The sequence below is a fragment of the Thermobia domestica genome, chromosome 5 (assembly GCF_964235325.1).
Source record: "Thermobia domestica chromosome 5, izTheDome1.hap1.1, whole genome shotgun sequence".
Classification (NCBI taxonomy): domain Eukaryota; kingdom Metazoa; phylum Arthropoda; class Insecta; order Zygentoma; family Lepismatidae; genus Thermobia; species Thermobia domestica.
This window is the reverse complement of record NC_137458.1, coordinates 20,551,409-20,578,428: the sequence shown is the minus strand read 5'-3', so window position 1 is coordinate 20,578,428 and position 27,020 is coordinate 20,551,409. Positions and strand designations below refer to the sequence as shown.

General features: G+C 36.6%; 1 protein-coding gene across 2 annotated transcripts in view; it reads right to left on the bottom strand.

Annotated features, from left to right (window-relative positions):
* LOC145685776 (uncharacterized) overlaps positions 1-27,020 on the bottom strand; it is a 100,521-nt gene that overhangs the window by 15,723 nt on the left and 57,778 nt on the right. The window contains exons 6-9 of one of the 2 annotated variants that reach the window (XM_081758299.1): positions 18,977-19,042; positions 15,611-15,682; positions 7,016-7,081; positions 421-489 (exon numbers count right to left, since the gene is read on the bottom strand). In XM_081758299.1, coding sequence (XP_081614425.1) covers positions 421-489; positions 7,016-7,081; positions 15,611-15,682; positions 18,977-19,042 — 273 coding nt within the window. The remainder of the gene's footprint in view (positions 1-420; positions 490-7,015; positions 7,082-15,610; positions 15,683-18,976; positions 19,043-27,020) is intronic. The other variant, XM_081758300.1, reaches the window with a different exon arrangement.

Sequence of the window (27,020 nt, the reverse complement as noted above, 5' to 3'; positions counted from 1 at the left end):
ACTATCACTTCCGGTGAATGGATAACCTCCATGAACGAACTCGATTCCGAAATTTTGACCCTCCACATCCAGGCCAAAATTCAAAATTCTTGGTGATCCGAGTAGTTGTCTCCCAGATGGTCACAGGACATACAGAATATACATGCAGGCTATCATACATATATAAAAATCCAGACCTTTTAAAAGTTATAGCAAAACTTCCATAGAAGCCAACCAATAACTTATAACTACTCTTTGCATCAAATTGGATCTGAATTTCACAGCGGAGTATGGGTGATTTCAACTTCATAATGCATGACAGACTAAACTCAAAGTATGGCTACCAGGTATTAATCGCTACTCATGTACTTGCAGAGCTACTGTGACTCATGTAGCCGAGCAGAATTGAGAAGTACTTTTAGTTTTCTACTGTTAACTTACCTCCTCATCATGAAGACAATAATCGAGAGCGTTTTGGGCTTTCCCAAGCTGCTTGTCTAAGTTTGAGACCTGTAAAGTATCATTAGATCATAATTAGAAAGAATATAAGACATTAACAGTTACTACGTACATGATAAAAAAAAAAAACTATAGGCCTACAAAGGCTACTGCGAAATAAACGTAATTTATGAACTAATGGAGAAATGAATAATACAGAACTACTCTAAGCTCATAAATATCAAAATTTATAAATTTTCGGTTTCTTGAAAATAAAAATTCAAAATTCAATTATCACACATAATACGATATTATTTATCTAAAACAATAATCCTTTAATTCTTGAATCCAGTACTCTTAAATTTGTTTTGTTCAAATTTACATCAACTACCTAGGTACTCTGGTAAACAGAAAAAAGATCACACACACACACACACACACACACACACACACACACACACACACACACACTAGAAGTTTCAATATCGACCGGTAGATAGCCGCTGAAGGATGTGTAGTGCTAACTAGCGGCGAGAATTCTAACTTCTATTATTACGTTTGTTTCAATAGTAGAAATTAAGATACGGATATATAACGTTAAAGTCACCGTTGCCTCTTAAGATATTAACGGATTAACTCCATTAACGAACTCGACCAAGGTAATTGCAACAAGAAAAGCTAGGGTAAACTATCCAATAGTCGACCGAATTTGATTACGAAAAACGAAGTCGGTATTTTGTGTTCTTTCTTTAATTGAATATGTCCAAAAAATGTGTATAGTACTCTGTGCACTCTCTAGAATCATGGGATTAGATTAGTTTTCAAAAATGTTATTACATTAATTTATTACATTTTTTTATTATAAGTGTGATAAATTTTGCTGTAGTCGACCACCCAAAATCTAAGTTCGACCACTACGTATACCAGTAGTCGACCAGGATTTCCAAGTTATAAAATTGTCCTTCTCATCTCAGAAATTGATAGAAAAACACATTTATAATTCACAATATTTTAAATAAAAATTGTGGCTACCATTGGATCTAAACCACAACATTTTTTTAAATAAATACAGGTCTATTCGACAAATTTGTGCAAATTATATCTGAATGTGCGAAGATAGACTATTTTTAAAGTTGAACAAGAAACTAACGTAACATTATAAATATAGTTTATAACAGCAACTAATGACTTCTCTATAGAATAGTTATAGCCTAAATTAATAATAGAAATAGATATAAATAGTCATTTCGAAGGAGAACATTGACTCAGAAGAAAATCCTCATCGCTGCTGTTGCTATCTTCGCATTGATAGAAACAGCTTGAGCATTGGAAATCTTCATACTCTTCTGCAGTATCTGCTTCCAAATCAGGAAAGAACGCTCTGTGAATTTTGGGAATGCATGGAAGATGGGTTGTGCACAAACAGTCTGCACAAGTTACACATTCGGGCTGTAATTTATTGCTTTCGTCGATATTTCCTTTGCATCGACTGCAAATTTTATTTTTAATTGTAGCACGTTCCATTGATTCAGAAATACAATAATAATGCTTAGGGATATCAAAAGCACTGTTTTCGCATGGGTTCGATGTTTCTTGCTCATGATTGACACTATCAGGAATGCTTTTCCGGTTCTCAGAACTTCATATCCCATTGTGTACTTTCTTTCTATTGCCAGAACGTTTGTTGTTTTCTTTCGCTGAAAACTTCTCAAGGCAAGCCCCTTTTCGATTTTCTTTTTCTTCTAACTTCCTTCGTTTCATTTCTTCCTTTCCCTCATAATAATTTTTCCATTCTACTGAAGATATGGCAAATGGAATTTTGTTCGAAGATCTCGATCTAGTTCCCCGGCAACGTGTTTTCTCAGAGTCTACCCTTGTTGGCCACCACAGATGCTGCTCAAAATTTTCCAATGAAGCTTGATTACTTCCACATTCGGGAGTAACATCTTGCCCGCTGCTGAAAGGAGAATCATTAAATGTCAATGGACTAGTGCTTGTATGCTTAACATCAACTGTTAAAGCCTCAGGAGTTGAGAGTAAGGAACCTTGTTCATTCGAAGTTTCACTGTTGTGTTCAGTTTGATTCTTTGCTTTCTGTTGTACTTTCCACCAGAACTGAAATAATATTGTTTCTTCATCACGTACACTTGATTCGTCCTGCGATTCTCTCACCATCTCAAATTTGTCCAATGTTTCCAATCCTAGTTCATACTTCATCAGTTCAACAGTATTTCTATATGCCGCAACTATTGGCTCACAAGCTGATGGGGTTCCACTCGTAGATTGTGGTGGTATTTCACACACACTTACCGCGTGACTGGATTGTGAGGCGTTTGGTGGGACAATGCATTTTGTGTAATCAGCGGCATTTGGGTCAAAGGGAAAGAATCCACAGTTTCGAAAGGCATTCCTTATGATTTCAAAGCTGGCACGATTTTGTATAATTTTAGCTAGAAGTGGACAAAAATCTAACTTGGTGAGGACCTTATACGAATTTTCGGTTTGCCATTCGTGGACAGCTTTCCGCCAAGCACCCTTTAAACTTCTAAATACATCTACATCTGCCGGTTGTAATATGTGAATCGCGTTGGGGTATAAGGCGTACAGAATAATGCCATTTTCAGAGCACAAGTTACTAGTGTTCAAGTTTAAATGAGTTCTATGTCCGCCAACGAGGAAAAGCACGGGAAACTTTGTATTTCTTCTTTTCAGCCAAGGGAGCAAAACGTTAGCAATGTATTCATAGAATGTTTCAGATTTCATCCATCTACTATCAGATAATCCTAATCCCCATTCTTGTGTTACAGTATTTACCAAATCTTTGGGTGGCTTCACATAGGGGAACACTACCATAGTTGGCAAAATGCTTCCTACAGCATTGAATCCCGGTAGAACTGTAATTGTATCCTTTTCTGTTTCAGGAGCCACTTCATATAAGTTTTTCCAATCTTTGGGTCCCAAAATTACCCCAGTTTGAGGACACAGTTGAAAGATTGTCTCATCAGCATTTAGAATTCTTTCTGAATCTTCCAGCAAATCATGACAATTAACGCTTGTTAGGTACTCCTTCAGTTCCTGAAACCAAGATCTGATTGCAGTCTCTGTAACACACGCATGTGCTTTAGATACTGTTTCCGCTGTCCTTTCAGTCACTTCTGGGTGCCTTCTCAAAAATGAATGATACCAGGCAGGACCAGGTCTTCCATTCCTCAACGGCGAGACTGGATATGACTTCAGCTTCTTGGCAAAAAATAAACAAATTAATGAATTAATCGAACAAGTAGCTTCATAGTGTGAATGAATCTCATTCTCCCTCTTAGCATGTCAAATAAGGGATCAATATTCTGCAAGGACAGAACACTCAACTGTCTTCAGCACCTAAATCAAAGGCATGAGATCCAAGTCTGAATAAAATATTCAAAACTACAATATCAAATATTGGCACGCAATAGGTATTTACAGACATCCAATACTAATATCTCTCTCTCTCTGTTTCTATTTCAATTTTCTTCATGTGCTTTTTCAAAGTTCTTCAAATTCATTTTATTTCATTTTCTTATCACAAATATTACTCTTCTCTAAAGTCGACCACTTTGTTTCCAGTACTCGACCTCTCCGGTCGCCTACTGCTTCCGTTGCTTTAAATTGATTCTTTTGTGATCTAAAGAGCATATTAACTTCAAAACTTTCAAGCCATATACTTTGTTAATTAATTTCTTACAAATTTTCAAAATGGTATTAGTCGACCACCCTGGTCGACTATAGAAATTGACCGTTTGAAAGAAAGCAGTAGTCGACCTCCCCCATTCTTTGTCCCAAAAGAAACAAATTTTATTATATTCAAGTGTTAAACTAAAGAACTAACCCAACACAAGCTTTTTGAATATTAAAACCTGAATTAGTAACGGCCATGATTGTATAAACACATTTTTCCTACCCGTTGTCAGTATTCCAAAAAAATATGATCCTTCTGTGTTTCTTCCGTCTCCTGCTATAGTCCTAAACACTTTGGCGCGATTCAGGCTAACCGTGTCAAACAAAACAATACAAGTTTGCAGTAATACCAGACAATGTTTAAAGTTTTCCAGTAAGACATTCCTTGGAATTCACAATGGAATAGATTTAATCTTAACAATGTATTTTTTCCAAGTGGTCGACTACTAACCTAGGTCGACTATAGCCGGTTCCACCCTACTTATCCTTGTATTATAGGCAACCAACATTTCTTTGCTATTTTGTAGGTTGCATATAAGCTAGGAAACGTTATGGATTTTAAACAAGATGTTGATATCTACCGTTTCCCGTGAAGATATTAACGGATTGACTCCTTTAACGAACTCGGACGAGATAATTGCAATAAGAAAAGCTACTTATCCTTGTATTATAGGCAACCAAAATGTCTTTGCTACTATGTAGGTTGCATAGAAGCTAGGGAATGTTATGGATTTTAAACAAGATGTTGATATCTACCGTTTCCCGTGAAGATATTAACGGATTGACTCCATTAACGAACTCGGACGAGATAATTGCAATAAGTATAACTCCTTATCCTTGCATTATAGGCAACCAACATTTCTTTGCTGTTTTACAGGTTGCATACAAGCTAGGGAATGTTATGGATTTTAAACTAGATACGGATATCTACCGTTACCCGTGAAGATATTAACGGATTGACTCCTTTAACGAACTCGGACGAGATAATTGTAATAAGAAAAGCTACTTATCCTTGTATTATAGGCAACCACTATTTCTTTGCTACTATACAGGTTGCATAGAAGCTAGGGAATGTTACGGATTTTAAACGAGATATGAATAATCACCTTTACCCGTGAAGATGTTAGCGGATTGATTCCATTAACGAACTCGGTTGAGATAATTGCAATAAGAAAAGCTACTTATCCTTGTATTATAGGCAACCAAAATGTCTTTGCTACTATGTAGGTTGCATAGAAGCTAGGAAACGTTATGGATTTTAAACAAGATGTTGATATCTACCGTTTCCCGTGAAGATATTAACGGATTGACTCCTTTAACGAACTCGGACGAGATAATTGTAATAAGAAAAGCTACTTATCCTTGTATTATAGGCAACCACTATTTCTTTGCTACTATACAGGTTGCATAGAAGCTAGGGAATGTTACGGATTTTAAACGAGATATGAATAATCACCTTTACCCGTGAAGATGTTAGCGGATTGATTCCATTAACGAACTCGGTTGAGATAATTGCAATAAGAAAAGCTACTTATCCTTGTATTATAGGCAACCAAAATGTCTTTGCTACTATGTAGGTTGCATAGAAGCTAGGGAATGTTATGGATTTTAAACAAGATGTTGATATCTACCGTTTCCCGTGAAGATATTAACGGATTGACTCCATTAACGAACTCGGACGAGATAATTGCAATAAGTATAACTCCTTATCCTTGCATTATAGGCAACCAACATTTCTTTGCTGTTTTACAGGTTGCATACAAGCTAGGGAATGTTATGGATTTTAAACTAGATACGGATATCTACCGTTACCCGTGAAGATATTAACGGATTGACTCCATTAACGAACGACCGAGACAAACACTAGTTAACTATTGCAAGAAACAGAGTTGAGTTGATTTTGAGTTTAACGTCCTGTTCAGCAGCGAGGCTATATCAGACGTGGGCCTACTGATTAACGTGGAATCCGAACCATATGAGCTCCCGCCGGGAATCGAACCCGGGTCTCCCACGCCATAGGATGCAAGAAACAGAATTCAAAAATTCCCTTCTTTTCATTTTCATGAAGCAGTTTCTCGCTGATCAACGTTGGGACGCCAATGAAGAAGTGAAAATAACGGACGAAGATTAGCTTCTGTCAGAGGCGGGTGATTTCTACGACGTGGGTGTACAAAAACTTGTCGAACGCTATAATAATAATAAATATTTAAATAAACATGGAAACTATCTGAAAAAATAGCTTAATGTGTACGGAGGAAATACTAAAAATGTATGGTATTATCTTAACTAGTTTTGTTGCTATTAACGATCGAACCTTACTTAAAAAATAGTCCTCGTATTTATTGCTGTTTGTTTTCTCCTAATTGTGACACAATCCTATCAATGACGCATAAAATCCTAAAAGTAATGCACGCACTATTTGTAAGTAGGGGCGTCATTTAAGGGGCAGGAAGGGGCAAGTGCCCCCTATAAGAGTTTGAGGATTACATGTACTATAATCGATTGTCTACTAATAGTCTATACTAAACGGCGTGACAAACATCTTGGCATTTGAAGGCAGCGTTCCAAGTTCCCTTTAAATGTTGCTAGCAAATGAGAGGCCAGCGGTATTGCCACGTTTATTTTGCACACATCCACGTCTATTTCCTCTCACCTGATCGCGCTGTAGTTTGTCTGCTTAGCCATAGCCACACCACTTGGCAACGTCGCGTCAGAGCTTGCGTTTTATTCGTTTAGCTGAAATGCCAAGATGTTAGTCACAGGCTTTAGTGGAAAACGTAAGCGTCTTATGTCAGTGATGATCTTGCCCCCCTCAAGAGAAGTCAGAAATGACGCCCCTGCTTGTAAGCACTTACGCGCCAAATAAACAAATGTAAATACTTACTTCTACTGATTGAGCCTCTAATTGTCCCTTCAAACTGAGAATAATATCTTCATAATGTTCTTGTTGCTAATTCAAAGAAATAACGAAAACACAGTAAATTAAACAAGGTTTACGTATTATAGAAAATATTTAAGTAAAGTCAATGGACGGTATTCAGAGAGAATTTGTTAATCAATCATTAGTCACGCGATTAGTTGGTGTCGTATTAACTCTGTACTAAGGAGGGTGTACTTTTTGATATTTAGAGTCTGCTTGGAGTTCAGCAAATTAAGTTGATTCGAGTTGATTGACTAATATAACCCCAATAAATCGGGGGAGAAAAATAAATATGGCATCTACGGAAATCTAGATTTGTGCATGCATAGTCTGCAAAAATGAAAATATTTGAAATGCGAAATTGGAAATGTTTTCTTTGTGGTTTGACATCACAACAACTTATAAATAATTAAGAAATCGGGTAATAATTAACTTATTCATTACTGAGGAATGTACTTATGGCAGGAATAAGTAGAAGTCAATATTAGCGACAATAGAAAAAATATGTTGTAATTATAAGAGAAGGTAAGAAAATAGTATGTATCCTTAAGAAAACTGGACATTTTCTACTCATTTTGCAGTATTTATTTTAAGAAACGGTTCTGCTATTGTAGAGGATTCGACTTGATAGCTGCCGCATAGTTAGCTCACCCAATGAGGTGAAAGGATAGAAAAAATGGTAATTAATTGCCTTTGTATTCTCATAAGGTTAGTTAATTGTGGCTAAACAATGACTAAACCAGGCTATCCTCTGCTCTAAATTAATTTGTCACATGTCATTAACTTAGACAACTGTTACGTCCTCATCAGAAATTCTAAATACACTTCTGATAACCATGCGTTAATCAAACCCTTAGTATGGCACTAATTATACGTCAAAACGACTCTGCATAAGGCTGAATATTACTTTTATTAAAGTTTCTTTTCTCCTATTTATGTAAGATTATTTTGTCAGGATACCCCCCCCCCCATTATTTTATTTCATACAAAATACATTTAGAAAGGGTTATTTTGAAATATTGTGTAGTTTTTTAGTATGTAAGAAGATTAAAACGGAAAATAGTGTAAACTTTTTATTTCTCTCTATCTCAGTAATAATCCTAGTCAAAAGAATTGATAACTGAAAGAAAAAAATAATAATATTCTCTTATTCTTGAAATTCGAAAAGCTTACCTTTTCAATCACTCACCAGTTTAATTTAAATAGAATAACATTTTACAAGCTAGACTACACCAATACTTTTTGTAAGTTCTAGCGAAAACGACGTTAATACAAGATTGATTTCAAGGTACGTTTCAATGTCAACAAAAATAAGTAAAGATTCAGTTCTTCAACAGATGCCTCTCAAAATCGAATCGTACGTTCTCGTAGTGATAGAAGGAGGGCTATCCCATTGAGATAATATAAAAGAACTATAATCTGTTTCACGTAGCCTGATAGGAAAAAAAAAGTTTTTTCTCCCTCCACGCTCAAGTGCAGGTGAATGTTGGTGTTCCGTCTTCCACCATCAGCCCCCGCACACGGAGGTATAGAGTGTTTCTAAATATGTCTAAATAATAAATTACAACTTTCACAATAACACTACACTTTCATAATTTAAAAACACTTAATTACATTTACCTGTATTAGTGAAGTAAGAAATGCCCTATTATAATGGAAATTTTATTGAGCAGTTGTTTATTTTCCTTCTTTTTGGCAGTCGGGGTTGTGACATAATGTTGGAATGGCAATTGATGGCAGGGTTGGTAATTGAATTGGTATTTACTTATTGATACAATAATTTCGTAATAATATAAAATCGAAAATGAAATCTTTGTAAGCTTTTACATGCCATGGTTATGCCGACTAGGCTAAATGAGACGGTGATGATGAGAAATGAAAGAAATGGTGAAATGAAGAAAATGGGAGGAAACAGGAGATTCCCGAGGGAACCAACACACTCGGTGTTTGTCCACCACAAAGTTCACTTGGCACGAGCTGGGATCGAACCTGGGACCCCATACACCACAAGTAAAAGGTCTACCACTGAGCCACCGCGGCGCCAGGTGTGCACGATAGTCTAATGTTTTAACAAGAGTTGATTATTGTATAAGAAAGAAAGAGTAACAATAAATACGAGTTCGTTCCATTATACAAAAATAACGAACGCTTTGGCTTAAAGAGCTCAAAGGCTAATCGTAGCAGAAACAAACTATTCCATTAGATTTTAACCTGCGAAAAATCGATGTATCATGTTTCTTATCAACCATCTTTCAAAGATTCTGCTTTACATTGTCCAGAAACCTTCTCTTTCGCCCAGTCTCTTTCTCCTAGGCTTTTTGAATAGGACTTGGTACGCCATACAAGTAACGTGTCATGTTTATCTTATACGTATTAACTTTGCCATTTCTATAATACTCAGTGACCTGTAGTTCTTGTAAAATAAAAGCTTATATAGCGGTTTAATTCACCTGAATGTATGCCTCTTTTGCTCCAAATATTTTTATGACATTTTATTTTCGAAACCTCGCAGTTCCCGTTCTTGTATTTGTGTTAGGGATCAACTTCATATTCATATTAAATTGGACAGATTGAACTTTTATTGGTTTTAATGTTTTCGGTACTTCTTAAGACAACAAAATGTTTTACAGTAGGGTAAACTTTAGTACATAAATACGCGTAATATGCAATACTTTTCTACAATACAAAAATTTAAAACAGTAATTGTTTGTTACTCGGGTTGATAGCTAGAAAGAACAAAGTACCTTCTCAACATCAGGTGCAAGCGAATTGACGTACGAATTTAGTTTACACGAATCTGTTTATTAGAAAAGCTTCCCTCCCTGTGAAGGTCAAAGTCTTGCTTTCCCCTTCTGCAGTGGTAAGTGGTGGGAGGTAGGGGAGTTTCCTATCAGGTTGTCTGGAACAGACTGTAGAGATGCTCTCCCTATGTTGCAGTATTGATTCGAGCGTACTCTCGATTGTAGAGTTCGATTGGAGATATCCTCTCCCAAGATGGCGTATTCCGCAAGTGCGTAAACTTCACAATAACTCTGAAAAACTTTCCAGTTAGTAACTTTTTGGTCCTTGTAGAGATCCTTACGTAGTATTTTGATCCTTTGGAAAATACTACATATATGGTGGGCTAGTTATCTACACCTCTACCATATATTGTATCATTTGTCATGTTTTCCAGAGCCCTGCTCTTGTGGTATTTAAGTAAGCTTAATCCCTCCAATCGTACAGTTGTAAGCGAAGTGGAAGATAAGAAAATCTGTGGAAGGCAAAATTGGAACAAGTGCCTAAAAATTACCGTAGATTTTGAACAATACGAATTGCTACAGGCCTTTACATTATCCGTACGCTTTACGATGCTAATTCGAAAATTATTATTTTTAGAGGTAAATCGTAGCGCCTGTAATTTTTAACTAACAAATTCCACATAAAATAATAATTATTATATACTATATAAAATATATAAATTTTCAATTTGGTAAATTTGTGCCTCGAATCTATAGTGCGAATAATAAGAACCGCCAAAAATATAACGTCAGTGTACGTTTAATTTGTCATTTTTAAAGAAGATTGATTTTTCCAGTGGCGTGTCTTGAAACTATAAGCGTGTTTAGCTCAACTTGTATACGATAAAGTGTTTACAGTGTAACAACATTTCTCGATAGCCTATGCATTATATTTTCATTTTTTATAATGCATTCATAAATACTGTCTTAGCAATGATCATGCATCTAATATAAGTTGTAAATTAAACATTTTACCTGAAGCTGCCAAGGCCGGACTCAGAAAATAAATTCAGAAGAGAAGTATCTTATTTATTTAAAAAAAAAAATTGAAACTGACTTAGAGTATAGTTTTATACAGTGTAAATTTAAGATATACTGTATATATTGTAGGATTCCTCTCTTAACATTCTCCCTAGAAAGACCTTGCATACTCTAAACCCTTTTTCTCCCATCTTCTGAATAACATATCAGAAATAATATTACATTTTGAACAGGCACGCTGATGCAGAAAGGCTTGAATTCGACATTGAAACTTGAAACTTAGTAATAAAAAGAAGATATATATATATAAAACCACAATGATCCTTTCTTTGGCCTTATCCCCCTATTGCAGTCGAAGTTATAACTAACTAACTATTAACTAACTCTATGGCTTATGGAACCCGGAGGTTCAATGCCGCGTTCACAAAAGCTCTCCACTGACTTCTATCCTTAGCCAATTGGATCCAACTTCTATTTTGTATTCCTATATCTGCGAGATCTATCTTAATATTGTCCTCCCATCTGCGCCTAATGGTCGTTTTCTGATTGGTCTTCCAGCCAAGACTTTGAAAACGTTTCTAATTTCTTCCATCTTACATGACCTGCCTACCTAAGCCTCCAAGACTTGATGACCCTAACAATGTTGGGTAAACCGTATAACTTATGTAGTTCCTCGTTATGAAGTATCCACCATTCCCCATTCCTGTTCCTCTTGGATCCGAATATTCATCTCAGGATCTTATTCTCAAATACTTTCGGTCTATGTTCTTCCATCAGAGTAAGCGACCATGTTTCGCAACCATACAGAACAACAGGCATGAGTATCATTTTATATATTTTATGCTTCAAATTCGTCGACAGAATTCGCGACGACAAGAGATTTTGAACTGAATAATAACACGAATTCCCTGCTTTTAGCCGATGTTTAATTTCTTCGTGAATATGGTTTTCGTCTGTTAATATTGATCCTAGATATTTGAAAGTATCCACTTTATCGAAAGTATTAGCGTGTTTGATATTTTAACGCATCCATAATTTGTCGTATTACGATCCTCACGAACTTCCATGTATTTACTTTTCTCTCTATTTACTTCTAAACCCATGTCCCCGCAAGCGTTTAATAAGATCTCTGCATTAATTTCTATTTTTCTCCTGTCATCCCCTATTAAATTTAGATAATCAGCATATGCCATAACCTGGTGAATACCGTTCAACTCTAGGCTCTGGTTGCTATCTTTGATTTTCCTTATAGCGTATTCTAGAACAAAGTTGAATAATAATGGCGACAACGCATCTCCTTGCTTCCGGCCATTTTCGACGTGAAAGCTAGTGGACAAAATTTTTCCTACCCGGACTTTACTTTGGGATTCATTTAAACATATCTTAATTAATCTAATTAGCTTTCTCGGTATTCCAAGTTCTGTAATATTCGGTTGGGTTCTGGGATATACGGTTCTGCGGTGTGTATCTCCTTTTCTCCACGCACATTAGTTTTGGCTGCGTGTTCAGCAAATCGTCATAGAAATTTTTCCATCTATTTAAGATGCTATCCGTATCAGTGAGAACTGTTCCGTCAGCTTTCTTTAATATATAAGCACGAGGTTGATAGCCTTTCTTAAATTCGTGAGATCCCCTTATACATGTCTTGAATGTTTTTATTTTTACTATTATCTTCAAGTTCCCTAATTTTAGCTTTCAAAAAATCGCGTTTCTTTGTTCTAAAAGTTTCTGAAGTTTCCCGCCTGATGTCTACGAAATTTTGTGTAGTTATTTCATTCGGATTTTGTAGCCAACGTAATTTTGCCTGTTTTCTCTTCTCTGCTAGTTTAATGTATTCCTGGTCGAACCATGGTTTTATCCTACATTATATATGTTGTATTTCTAGTTTGAGTATTGAATTCATATAATTTGGAAGTTTATCGTAGATTCACTTAAACGAAACTCACTTGTTTTTTTTATTTTATGGGATAGTGTTAAAAATAAAATCTCTGTGCAGACCATCCTTACTATCCATCATAGTACATCTGGTATTACATCAATCGATTGTGATATCCTTCAATATGTAAGGCAAGGTTCGGAGCAACCCCATGCCGTAAACGTCGCCAACATCAAGTGGCCACTTGCCGGTAAATGTCGATCGTCAATATAGCGACGCCTCGAAGGGCTGCCGCTAGTGTGGTACTGGCAGCAAGATTTTGTCGAGTCGAAACAAATATCTAGAGTCGGGGTGTTGATGTTACCACCGCATAGCAGAGAGGATTTCATTTTAGTCCTCACTCCTTCGATTCATCGCGGAGAATCGCGAAGGGACCAACACGAATTATCACCAGTAATGAGCATGCGGTTATTATTATATATTATTTTTTCCTGACGAATTGTTCCCAAGATGATCTCGGGGGGTCAAGAGTAAGCTCTGCCTTTACATCATGAAGTGAAAATTTTTGAGATTAGTGTGTATAATTGTATGAATTTAGATGGCAACTGTAGCCGATAATTTTGAAGTGAATATAGGGGAACTATGAAAGAAAGTAAATAGACGCGCGTCATTTTGTTATAAAATTACATGGCGAACGCATTTTATGTGATCCCAAACTGTTATCGTCGAATATACACAGTTAAAGAAACACTGATTTTTTTTTTTTAAATCAACGATTTATCCCTCTACAAGCGAGGTTTTCTTTATCACCGTGGCGAGGTCAGAAGAACACGCGAATCATAAGGTTTGTGGTTCGCACCCACCCCGGGATTAATCTTAATGTAAACAAATAACGCAGATAGGCGATTTAATATATTTTAGGGAAGTAATTTTGTGGTTCATTGGCGTTTTGTAGCGCCTCTGCCGCTGGTGGTATAATTTTCAAAACAGAAGTGGGGTCATTGCTGGGCTGCCAATTTTTGGCGAGATGTCGCTAGTTGCCCATCGGTGGTCCACCGACGCTTACGACATGGGGAAGTTACTTTAGGAGGGAAACCTCTACAAATATACCTACGTCTCTTTTTTTTTCACTGTGTTATATACAAAATGGAGGAAATATTTCCCTGGCAGGAAAGAAATTCTTATTTGATGAACCGGGGAAAATTATTTGACAAGAGGAAGAGAAAATGACCTTATCCTCTCGTTGATTCGAATTCTGAGTGTAAAGTAGGAGTTTACTATAGGTTGTATGTGTGTCGAACAAGAAAGGGGGTTCACATTCAACAACTGTTATGTGGAAAACACTTTTCACATCGTCAAGCAAACTTTTTGGTTTTTCTTTTCGTTGAGCGTGTCATACATGAACTAATACAAGGTTTATCCAGAAAGTAGTAGACTGATTTTTTCCCGCCAGAACAGCGTGAGTGAGGACAAGGGCGCCCATGTTGTGGTTTCCAAGGGGGCAAGAAAAAGCGATATTTCAAATATAGGTTCAAATTTTGCTGTAACTATTCTAAAAGTTCTATTGGGTTTTCGAAATTCCGAAGTACAATTTCCTCTAGGGGCGAGCGCCACACCTTGTCCCCCATGATGGGCGCCCTTGAGTGAGGGGGATGTTACTGTACTTGTTGAGTGGTGGTGTGTCTTAGCTACTAGCGCACCAGTCGCCTCCAAGCCTTAACGAAGTGTAGATCCATTTTAAGATGAACTTCTTTCAAGGTGACTTGTCATATCCATAATGAATCGTTTATTAGAGAAGCGTTACGCAGTGAAGTTTTCGGTTAAGCTGCGTAAAACTGCGAGAGAGACTGGGTAAAGCGCCAAAGCTCTGAATGGCAAACCCCCGCCACATCTCACCTGAAAAAAGCCCGCATGAGCAAGTTGAAAATGAAATTGATGTTGATCATCTTCTTTGACTGCAAAAGGGTGGATTACAACGAGTTTGTACCAGCTAGTCAGACTGTGAATGCTATATTCTACGTGGAAGTACGTGAAAGACTCAGAAAACGAGTCTCTTGTGCCCGTCCAGCAATCGCTGGATCATGGAAACTTCATCACAACAATGCGCCAAGTCACGCCACCTTTGTTGTCATGGATTTCCTGACCAAACATGGAATCACACGGCTTCTCCAGCTACTCTACAGCCCAGATGTCGCTCCTACAGACTTCTTCCTCATACCATGACTGAAAAGAGTCATTAAAGAACTGCACCACGGTTTGGTTCAGGCCATTCAAGAGGCCGTAACGAGAGAGCTGAAGAGTATTCCAGTTTCTGCGTTCCAGGGAGCCTTCACTGATTAGCAGAGTCGCTGGAAACGCTGTGTTGATGCAGATAGGGCATATTTTGAAAACTATTAAGTCGATGTGTCAAAATTTTGAATATTTTTTTAAAAAATCAGTCCTACTACTTTCTGGACAAACTGTGTACACATTTAAAAAAAAATCAAAAGATAATTTATATGATGTTATAGAGAGAAATTTAATTCCAATGAATTACTACATCATTTTGCACTAATTAGAGTTTAGTGTATGTTTCCAACACCGAGGCTATGACACAAGACCTACTTTAAAGTGATGTCCGAATCAATCCTCGGGTTCGTATTCGAAGCTCGAGTGCTACCACAACGAATTGAATTTAGAGACGCGCACAGAAACAAGGGTTGTCCACGAGGCGAGCCAATAGAAACAGATATAGTTTACGAGATGAAACAACACCTTCTCTTTGAGACGAGACAGCCTCAATTCTTGACTTGCAGGTAGCCTGCGTTAACCACTCGGCCATGAGGAGACATGTGAGTTACATGTATTTTAAATCGGGAATATTACTTGTATTGGACTGACAAAAATCAAACTGAAAATAGCACTGTTTTATAAGGTACTTACTCTCAACACTTCTGTATGAAGATCCTCACGACGTGCAGATAAACACTTAACTTGTTCACGAAGATTTTTACACTGAAATAAATAACAATAATTAGCACACAATATAAACACCGTAAGTTATAAAATAACAAAGACGTGATTCACTTAATCTTGTGTGTTCAGTTGGTCATAATAAAGCTACATTTGCTATCAACATTGCATAGTATTTATTCACAATGATTAAACATTGTATCGGAACAGATACTCCATTCTGTCCGAATAGGCATCACCTTTACACTCTTGTGTCGGGTGGAGAGGATTGCGTACATCAGTGACATTTTGATTTTACCAGGGGTAGTTGACTACCAGTCTAAATTAGTCTAAATGGAATAACCAAATAAACAGACCCTGAGACAGTAGCGTAAGCAGGAATTTATTTCGGGGGGTCCAAACTCAATATCAGGGTATTTTATATTAAAATTCTTAAAATTGCCCATAAAATTAGGCTAAATTTATACGAAAGTCGAAATTTCGGGGAGGGGGTCCGGACCCCCAGGACCCACCCCCTGCGGACGTCCCTGCCCTGAGAGAAGGCAGTATTTCTTCCAGTAGTCAAAGTTGGCAGAAATCAGTTTGGACATTAGTCCCAGTGTGATCAGAATGACTTTAACGGTTGGAATACTACAGTGTGGAAAACATAGGGGAACTAGCACACTTTTATCTCTAGTTTGCCACGAAAGAAAGAAAAAAATATGCAGGTCAAAATACTTTGGGACTAAAATATAACCCTATTCGGATCTCCAGGCAAGGAATGTGTTGGGGAAAGATTATTGGATGAGAAAGTAACGATGTAAGGAAGACAGCTGGAAGAAAAAGACAATCAAGTGCAAAGCATCAAGATAGGAACATGTAAGTACGTACTGATAAGTAGTTTTTTTTTTAGGGAAATTAGAGAATCTCATTTAGAAGACATGAAACAAAATAATCAAGAATGTGTGTAGTTAGAGGAAGACGCGATAGGGAATTTCAGAGCGAAAGACATTGAATGATTTAGTGAGTCATGAGAAAGAGTATGGAATGTGAGAATCGTTTGAAGATAAGACAGTGATAATAGAATTCGTTGATGATAGTATTAAGATGTTAAAGGGAAATAAAATCGGTGATAAAGACGTACATACCAACAAGTAAAGAACTAACACTTACAACTAACAAGTAAGAACAATATAAATAGAAATCCTACAGAAATATATAGATGGCCGAAGAAATCAACGTTATGATTTAGAAAATATATCGGAATCGTTTCAAGAGTCCTGAAGCCAACATTTGCTCTAGTCATAATGTTATGTTGACCGAAGTAGATTTCTTGAAAAATGTGTTGAGAAATAAAAGAGGACATGAGACATATCGAACGTTGTTTGTCAAAGAGTATTCCGTATTCTGTTATTGTTTGGTAACCTTAAAAGTTATGAAAGCTATGTGTGTATACATTGTATAAGTTTCTTCGTATTTGTTCTCCATCACCTACTTCATTCCGCGCCCATGTCTCGGCAAAATTGTCCCAACCTGAGCATCTGAAACATGCTTTTCCGTATGCACGGTATCTTCCACTGGAATAATCTTTCTCACATCTTCTAGAATAAAAATTACATATCTGTATTAGACGCAGACATCTGAACGTAGAAAAGGAAGTTAATAAAGATTGCTTTGGATATACCAGGAGCTATATCTTGGTAGAATTTGATTATCGACTTAAGGTAGAAGATCTAGAGAATAAGAAGTGGATATTGAAAAGTTGAAACTCAAGAAGTAAGAAATTGTCCCTTAACGAAAATTCCAAGAGAAGCATTCAAATGTGGAATGCATAGAATGGAACACATTAAACTTCGCATGATCAGGTAGCAAAGGAAGTACAGTAAAACCTGTCAACTTGGCCACCTGCTCATGTTGGCCTGATTCGTGTTAAACCTGTATTTTCCCGTAGCACATTCGTTACTTATTACTCTGTAAGTTGGCCACCTGTCTATCTTGAAAGTTGGTCGCATTGAAGCAATGTTTATTCTATGATGATAATGATAAATTTACCTGTGTTATATTGGCCACGCAAAATACTGCTTTGTTATTTTTCTTAATTCTTTCGTATTCCCACATGAGAGGTAGATGTTCTGTATTTGTGACTGGCTACAAAGAAGCATGGATTTCCACAATTTGTTCTTGCAAGTTAATGGTCAGAACACTACCCTGATAAAAGGGTGGTGAAGGATGATGTAAATCAGAAAAAAACACATACAGGACTTCAGGAAATGGTTCCACATATTTGTTTGCCCTCTCTGTTTTGGCAAAACCATCATTAGCTATATCGGCTCCTTAGATCAGTGGGGAGCTTTAATAATTTAGCAAAATTCTCACGGTTAAAGCTAACCATCTCAATTGTCAACTATTAGCACCTGACGACTTGTCGAAAGGTAGCGGAGGTTTTGAGATAGATTTTCTCAAAACATCTTTTGCTTCGAGGGAAACACTTGTAGCTCATTAACAAAAGATAGTTACAAGGTAGAAACAACATTACAAGTCATATTAACTGCATACAAATTGTTCAATTTATAATTTTGCTATTCTTGTTTTCAATTTCAATAACTCACTGTGCTATAAGATCAATTTCAACTGCGTACCTATGTTTCTATTTTATGGTTGTTTGTGTTAGTGTTTTCAATCCGAATAATTCAGTGTACCAGACTAGTTTTCAGGAAGAGAAAAGTACGTATATTAAATATACTGTAGTTATTTCTTCTAGTACTGTATATTATGATTACTTTATATACATTATTTAAAAGTAGCTGTCATGCCATTACTTATTAAAATTTTACAATCAACTAATATTGGAATTCCTATTCTAAAAATAAACCAATCATACTTATTTTCTGTAAGTTGGCCAATTTTCAATGGAATTGATGGTGGCCAACATAGATAGGTTTCAATGTAATAAGAGTACTGCGAATAGTAAACGAATAGAAAAGCAGTGCACATTACAGAGCAGGGTTGAAGAAAATAAGAGGAAGGAAAGTCTAGATAACACAGACGAAGGTAAAACAAATGAACAAGGAAGAAGGTTTTTAACAGAAATGTGATGGCAGAAGAATTACTGTGGAAAAAAAATATATTACAAGAAAGGTTTCCTGAAACCCTTACAGAGGGTTTACCACGATAAAACAAAACAGTCGACTTTGAACAACTTACCTAACTAGTAGTTTTCTAGTATCATGATATCTATGATAATGGAATGTGTTTATGGCAGAAGTGTATGATGAGATACAGTATATTAATTTGAAGATACGATCGGTTTAACTATTGTTAAATTTAAACTATGCCACTTTTATTAAGCTAACAAACCTCTCTCTCAGTTGCTGCCAGTTCATCCCTCAAATCACTAAGCACAGTACAATACCTCCCATGTACCTGAAAATGAATAGAATGGGTAAAGGCAAATTTCTTAATAACGATAATATAAATTAAACATCATCATAAGTAATTATCGATGTAAATTTAATCAAGTCAACTCTTGTTCATCCACAATTAGAAATATATTAAATATTTTTATACAGCAACATTAAAGGAAATGGGGTTATGGAATATCATTTTGTTTTTCATAAATACCTGATGAATGGCCATGTGAAATGACTTCATATTGTACAGTCAGAGACAAGAGTGCTTTTCGTTTGATAAAATTAGTGTCGCGAAAAAAAAGTCATAATGGAATTTGAGTAGAGTTTTCAGTAAATTAAAAAGAATGTAATTTTTTGTACGTTCTAGCCATACCAAAGTTGTTTTCAAAATAAATTTTACCAGCCGAAAAGAACTTTTCTTGCTGACTGTACAAGCTTACAAAGATTTCGTGGTTTCTAATATACAAATTAAATTATAGATAGGTTTTGTTAATTTAAAACATTTTATATATAACAAACCAGACCATTTATATAATATGGATGCTCCCTTGTAACTTTCCCAAGTAACAGTGTCACGTGGACACTACGTGAAGAAGTTTGGTTTATATGGCATAATGTTTTCTCAATTAATATTGAAAACAGAATACTACTTCTGGTTTTAGTAGAGAGATTAGGCTGGATATAAAAAATATATATTACGACGCTTAATTGATTGCAGAAAACTGTTTCTTGCTATCTATTAAATATTTTAATTGCAGAAAACACTTCTTGCTATCTATTACCTTTTTTATTACACAAAACTGTTTCTTCTATCTATTACCTATTTTAATTGCAGAAAACGCTTCTTGCTTTATATTACCTCTTTTAATTACATAAAACTGGTTCTTACTATCTACTACTTTTTTTAATTGCATAAAACTGGTTCTTGCTACCTTTTTAATTGCAGAAAACTACTACTTGGGATCTATTACCCTTTTTAATTACACAAAATGTTTCTTGCTATCTATTACCTACTTTAATTGCAGAAAAACGCTTTTTGCTATCTATTACCTTTTTTAATTGCATAAAACTGGTTCTTACTATCTACTACTGTTTTTAATTGCATAAAACTGGTTCTTGCTACCTTTTTAATTGCAGAAAACTACTACTTGGGATCTATTACCCTTTTTAATTACACAAAATGTTTCTTGCTATCTATTACCTATTTTAATTGCAGAAAAACGCTTTTTGTTATCTATTACCTTTTTTAATTGCATAAAACTGGTTCTTACTATCTACTACTTTTTTTAATTGCATAAAACTGGTTCTTGCTACCTTTTTAATTGCAGAAAACTACTACTTGGGATCTATTACCCTTTTTAATTACACAAAATGTTTCTTGCTATCTATTAAATATTTTAATTGCAGAAAAACCCTTTTTGCTATCTATTACCTTTTTTAATTGCATAAAACTGGTTCTTACTATCTACTACTTTTTTTAATTGCATAAAACTGGTTCTTGCTACCTTTTTAATTGCAGAAAACTACTACTTGGGATCTATTACCCTTTTTAATTACACAAAATGTTTCTTGCTATCTATTACCTATTTTAATTGCAGAAAAACCCTTTTTGCTATCTATTACCTTTTTTAATTGCATAAAACTGGTTCTTACTATCTACTACTTTTTTTAATTGCATAAAACTGGTTCTTGCTACCTTTTTAATTGCAGAAAACTACTACTTGGGATCTATTACCCTTTTTAATTACACAAAATGTTTCTTGCTATCTATTACCTATTTTAATTGCAGAAAACGCTTCTTGCTATCTATTACCTTTTTTAATTGCATAAAACTGGTTCTTGCTATCTACTGTCTTTTTTAATTGCATAAAACTGGTTCTTGCATCTATTACCTTTTTTAATTGAAGAAAACTGCTTCTTGCTGTTTATTATCTTTTTTAATTGCAGAAAACTGCTTCTTATTATTTATTACATTTTTAGCTTGCAGAAAACTGCTTTATGCTATCTTTTACCATTTTTAATTACAGAAAATTGCTTCGTGTTATTCATTACCTTTTCTCATTTTATAGCGATAAACGTTAAAGAAAGGAAATGGTTGATTTCTACTACTCTCGGTTAGAATTAGGGATGGCCACAAAATTCCGGTTCCGGCGGAACCGGTTCCGCGTGGAACCGGTTCTCGGAGATCCGGTTTTCAGAACCGGTTCCGGACCTGGATCCGAAAACCCGGTTCTAGACCTGGATCCGGAAAACCGGTTCCGGAACCGGATCTTCTGGAACCGGATCCGTTCAAATCCGAAAACTGGTTCCACTAGGAACCGGTTCTGGCCATCCCTAGTTAGAATAGAGGGCTAAGAGAGAAGGTGATATACCTATTCCTAGAAAGGTAAATCGATTCCTTTCCACAAAAGACTGCTCCTACCTGTTATCTGATTTGCTCTATGCAGATCGCTATTGATGCCGGAAGTTGTAGTAGATTTCTACCACTTCCGGTTTCAGTAGGGAGTTAAGGATGGAGATGAAATGTATTCTTGAGACACTTAATCGATTGCTAGAAACAGCTTTTGCTATCTATTCCTGTTTTGCTCTATACTAATCAACGTAAAAAACCGGAAATGGTTGATTGGTACCACTTCCGGTTTCAACAGCACATCTATCAACGAACTCGATTCCTACCTTGGGGCCGCGGTGGCTTAGTGGTAGAGCGTTCACCTCTGGTGCATGGGGTCCCGGGTTCAAATCCTGCTCTCGCCAAGTGAACTTTGTGGTGGACAAACACCGTGTGCGTGGGTTCCCTCGGGGTTCTTTCGTTTCCTCCCACTTTCTTCATTCCACCATTTCATTCATTTCTCATCTTCATCGTCTCCTTTAGCCTCGCTGACATAACTGTGGGACGTAAAACTCAAGAAATTCATTTCGATTCCTACCTTGTGATCTACTATGTTCTGGACAAAATTTACGGACATCAATCAAGTAGCTCTTGAGATTTTTTGTTTTCCGGACAGACAGATGGACAGAAAGGACCTAAGTCACACCAATTTTTTATTTTTGAAATTTGGTTTATGAACTTTTCCATTTCTGTAGGCATATACACAACTTGTGTATAGGAAGAGCAAGTATAGAAAGTGTTAAAAAGGTGTAAACGCGACATTGAACTATTGGTCAATTGCAAGAAAAGTGCAGGCCTGAATATAAACAGCTTTTCTTTAGTATCTCAAAGCTACACAAATTGGACTTAGATCCTTTCATCAATCATCGATTCAATTATACGAGGAGTTTTGTAAATCGAAATTCCTTAAAGTTAATAGATAAAAATAAGAAAGTAAGTTTCATTTCACATTCTGAAACCACGGAAAACTTCCGAACTAGAAGAGTCCAACACTTTGGGCAGAAGTGATAGGTTTATGATTTTCGGTTTCGATAAGCAGATAAGGGGCAGTTGAAATTTACTCTTAAGATTCTGAATTAGTATAGAAAAACTTTTATTTTATTTTATTTTATTTATTTTATTTTATTTTATTTTATTTTTTATTTTTATTTTTATTTTTATTTTTATTTTTATTTTTATTTATTTATTTCATTTTATTTTATTTTTTATTTTTATTTTTATTTATTTATTTTATTTTATTTTATTTATTTATTTATTTATTTATTTATTTATTATTTTTTTTTTGCTCTCTCGTGCCATTTTTGCTCTACAAAAATCTATATTAAAACCGCAACAAACATACACTGATGCTCATAACAGGATAATTCCGAAAAATGCACAGAGAAACGTACGATGTACTCGATGAACCGTAATATTACTTCAGGATACCGTATCAGTGGTCGAGACCCGATGAGTGGTATTGTTGTAATCAGACGAATAACGTAACAGGACGAATGTGCTATTCAGTAGGCATTGTCAAAAGAACGTTTGGAGTTCTTCGAGAATGGTTGTGTAAGGGCAATGGCTCAACAAACTCATATTGATGACGTAACGAGAGGCAGAATAATAGGGCGACTGGAGACACGCGAAACACAGCAAATCATGACGCGGAAGGTGTATGTTCCACAAAGTGTCACCTCGTGAATATGGCACGATTCCAATACACGAGAAACTTGACCCAGCGCTACGGCTGAGGACATCAACCATGTACAAAGCTAAACAAAGACCGTTATCTTAAGTGCCTGCAGACGTAAAAAGAGTCTTTGCATGAGACCTTGCTCCTACTAGTAGAACAGTTGTATCCAGACACAAGTGAACAGATGGTTGAACAGTAGTGGTTTATTCACTCGAAGCTCTGAATTTTGCATTCCATTGAGCAGTATCCACCAAGAAGACCATAACGTCTTGTGTCGACAATACAGTGAATGGACAATGGGACAGCGGCCCCAGGTGCTATTTATAGACGAGTCCCGGTTTAGTCTTCAGCTTGATACGTGTAGTTCCAGCATCTGAAGGAAATCAGGGACAAGGTATACCACCCTGAATTTTTCTTGAAAGAGACTCGTATGCAGATGGTGGTGTTTTGATGTGGGGCTTGGATGAGTGCATGTACAGCCATTCATGTCTTCTTCAGAGATACTGTAACAGGCCAGATATACCGGGATATCATTTTGTACCTAGGTAAGATTATGTTCACATTTTTCAAGGTACTGTTGATCCTGATTTCATACTGATGGACAAGAATGCAAGGCCACATCAAGCTGCCATCGTGGAAGAGTACCTAGAAACAAAGATATTCGGCGAATGCCGTGACCTGCGAGATCACGCGACCACAATCCGATTAAGCACGCGTGGAACGCTCTTGGTCGTCGTATTCTTACTCGTCCTTCACTCCCCTCCTTACAAACGCTTCCGAGTTCTGACAGGCACTAGTGCAATAATGGTATGCTATACCACAAAAGTAACTGCTCTATAACCTAATCCGGGGTATGCCAGCACATTGTCGTGCTTGCCTCGATATGCGTGGACATTACATTCTATACTGACATCATGTTTTGTGTTCAAACATTTTGAAACAATAATTTTGCCACTCCCTGTGGCAGGCCCGCAACCAGGCCTCCATGGCCCCCCTAAACTTTTCATGGCCCCTCCAGACCTCAATACAAAATGCAATTATAAGTACAAAAATCACAATTTAGATATTTGTAAGAGAATTTTTAATAACTTGGCCCCCCTATCTTATTCATGCCCCCCAAACTTCTGTGTCTGGTTGCGGGCCTGCTCTGTGGATATGCTACATGTATGATTTCGTTTCTTTCTCTTATTGTACTATAGTGTGCATTTGGAGATTATGTTTTCTTTGAACTGCATGTTTTCGGCTTTCTTCATTTTCTGAATTAACCTTAAGTTACGAGCGTGAGTGTATTTCTACAACTTCAGGTTTCAATAGAGGGAAAGAAGCCGAAATTCGAGCTACTTATAGAACAGTCAATTCATATTTTTAAAAATATGTATTTCACGGTGTCTGCTCCAGTTTTTTGCTCAATGGGAATCAAGATTGAAACAAGAAGTTGTAGTTAATTTGTCATTCAGTAGAGGGTTCATAGTGGAGAGACTATCTGTTCTTAGATTTCTCAATATCAAAAAACGTTTCCTTTATCTTTTGCAGTTTTTGCTCTATTGAGGTTAACATTCAAACCGGAAATAGAATATTTCTACCACTTCCGACTGCAAGAAAGGAATAACGACGAAGATGGTACCTGTTCTTGAAATGCTGATTCCATATCAGAAAACTATTTCCCGCTGTCTCTTACCGGTTCTACTCTGTTCTTGAAATGCTGATTCCATATCAGAAAACTATTTCCCGCTGTCTCTTACCGGTTCTACTCTGTTCTAGAAATGCTGATTCCATATCAGAAAACTATTTCCCGCTGTCTCTTACCGGTTCTACTCTGTTCTTGAAATGCTGATTCCATATCAGAAAACTATTTCCCGCTGCCTCTTACCGGTTCTACTCTGTTCTTGAAATTTCCCGGCGGGAGCTCATGTGGTTCGGATTCCACGTTAATCAGTAGGTCCACGTCTTATATAGCCTCGCTGCTGAAAGGGACGCTAAACTAAAATCAACTCAACTCAACTCTGTTCTTGAAATGCTGATTCCATATCAGAAAACTATTTCCCGCTGTCTCTTACCGGTTCTACTCTGTTCTTGAAATGCTGATTCCATATCAGAAAACTATTTCCCGCTGTCTCTTACCGGTTCTACTCTGTTCTTAAAATGCTGATTCCATATCAGAAAACTATTTCCCGCTGTCTTACCGGTTCTACTTTGTTCTTGAATTGCTAATTTCATATCAGGAAACTATTTCCCGCTGTCTCTTACCGGTTCTACTCTGTTCTTGAAATGCTGATTCCATATCAGAAAACTATTTCCCGCTGCCTCTTACCGGTTCTACTCTGTTCTTGAAATGCTGATTCTATATCAGGAAACTATTTCCCGCTGTCTCTTACCGGTTCTACTCTGTTCTTAAAATGCTGATTCCATATCAGAAAACTATTTCCCGCTGTCTCTTACCGGTTCTACTTTGTTCTTGAAATGCTGATTCCATATCAGGAAACTATTTCCCGCTGCCTCTTACCGGTTCTACTCTGTTCTTGAAATGCTGATTCCATATCAGGAAACTATTTCCCGCTGTCTCTTACCGGTTCTACTTTGTTCTTGAAATGCTGATTCCATATCAGGAAACTATTTCCCGCTGCCTCTTACCGGTTCTACTCTGTTCTTGAAATGCTGATTCCATATCAGGAAACTATTTCCCGCTGCCTCTTACCGGTTCTACTCTGTTCTTAAAATGCTGATTCCATATCAGAAAACTATTTCCCGCTGCCTCTTACCGGTTCTACTTTGTTCTTGAATTGCTAATTTCATATCAGGAAACTATTTCCCGCTGTCTCTTACCGGTTCTACTCTGTTCTTGAAATGCTGATTCCATATCAGAAAACTATTTCCCGCTGCCTCTTACCGGTTCTACTCTGTTCTTGAAATGCTGATTCCATATCAGAAAACTATTTCCCGCTGTCTCTTACCGGTTTTACTCTGTTCTTGAAATGCTGATTCCATATCAGGAGGCACGTAGCCAGGATTTCATTAAAAGGGGGTCCGTGACGAAATACTGCGGTTATCACACCAGGGGCTCGATCATTCTGAATTAGTTTACTGGAAACATATATTGGCTCGTTTAACCAGGATTTCGTAATGAGGAAGGGGGAGGCATGACATGAGATATTCTGGTTACACACCAAGGGCTCGATCAATCTAAACTATTTTACTGGCAACATATCCATATTGGTTTCTAAGGACAATAAAATGAGGATATGTTAGTATTTTAATAACGAACTATGAAGAATCTCGAGTAAAAGAATATAACAAAAAGTATTGAAAAAATATAATCTTCCGAGTTTTTTAAGTTCTGAGAGTTTATCTGATCGAACCGGTTTATCGATCGTCATTTGAAGTCCATAGGATTAGCATGGACCTAGATGGAATTCTGAATGCTCCATTACAATAATATCCATTTTCAATTTGATCCCCCCCAGTTTTCTCCACACAAAGCTCCTCATAAGAAAGAGTAACCTAACGCTTGCTGTAGCTTTATATTTTTAACGCTGATGTTTCTTTTTCTCGTTTATTTGTTTCATTCTTCCTTATTTTTTTTTACATTTCTGGTTCCGAAGGGGGGGCAAATCTCCCGGACCCACCCCTTGGCTACGTGCCTGATATCAGGAAACTATTACCCGCTATTTCTTACCAGTTGTACTCTGTTCTTGAAATGCTGATTCCATATCAGGAAACTATTTCCCGTTGTCTCCTACCGGTTCTACTCTGTTCTTGAAATGCTGATTTTATATCAGGAAACTATTTCCCGTTGTCTCTTACCGGTTCTACTTTGTTCTTGAAATGCTGATTCCATATCAGGCAACTATTTCCCGCTGCCTCTTACCGGTTCTACTCTGTTCTTGAAATGCTGATTCCATATCAGGAAACTATTTCCCGCTGCCTCTT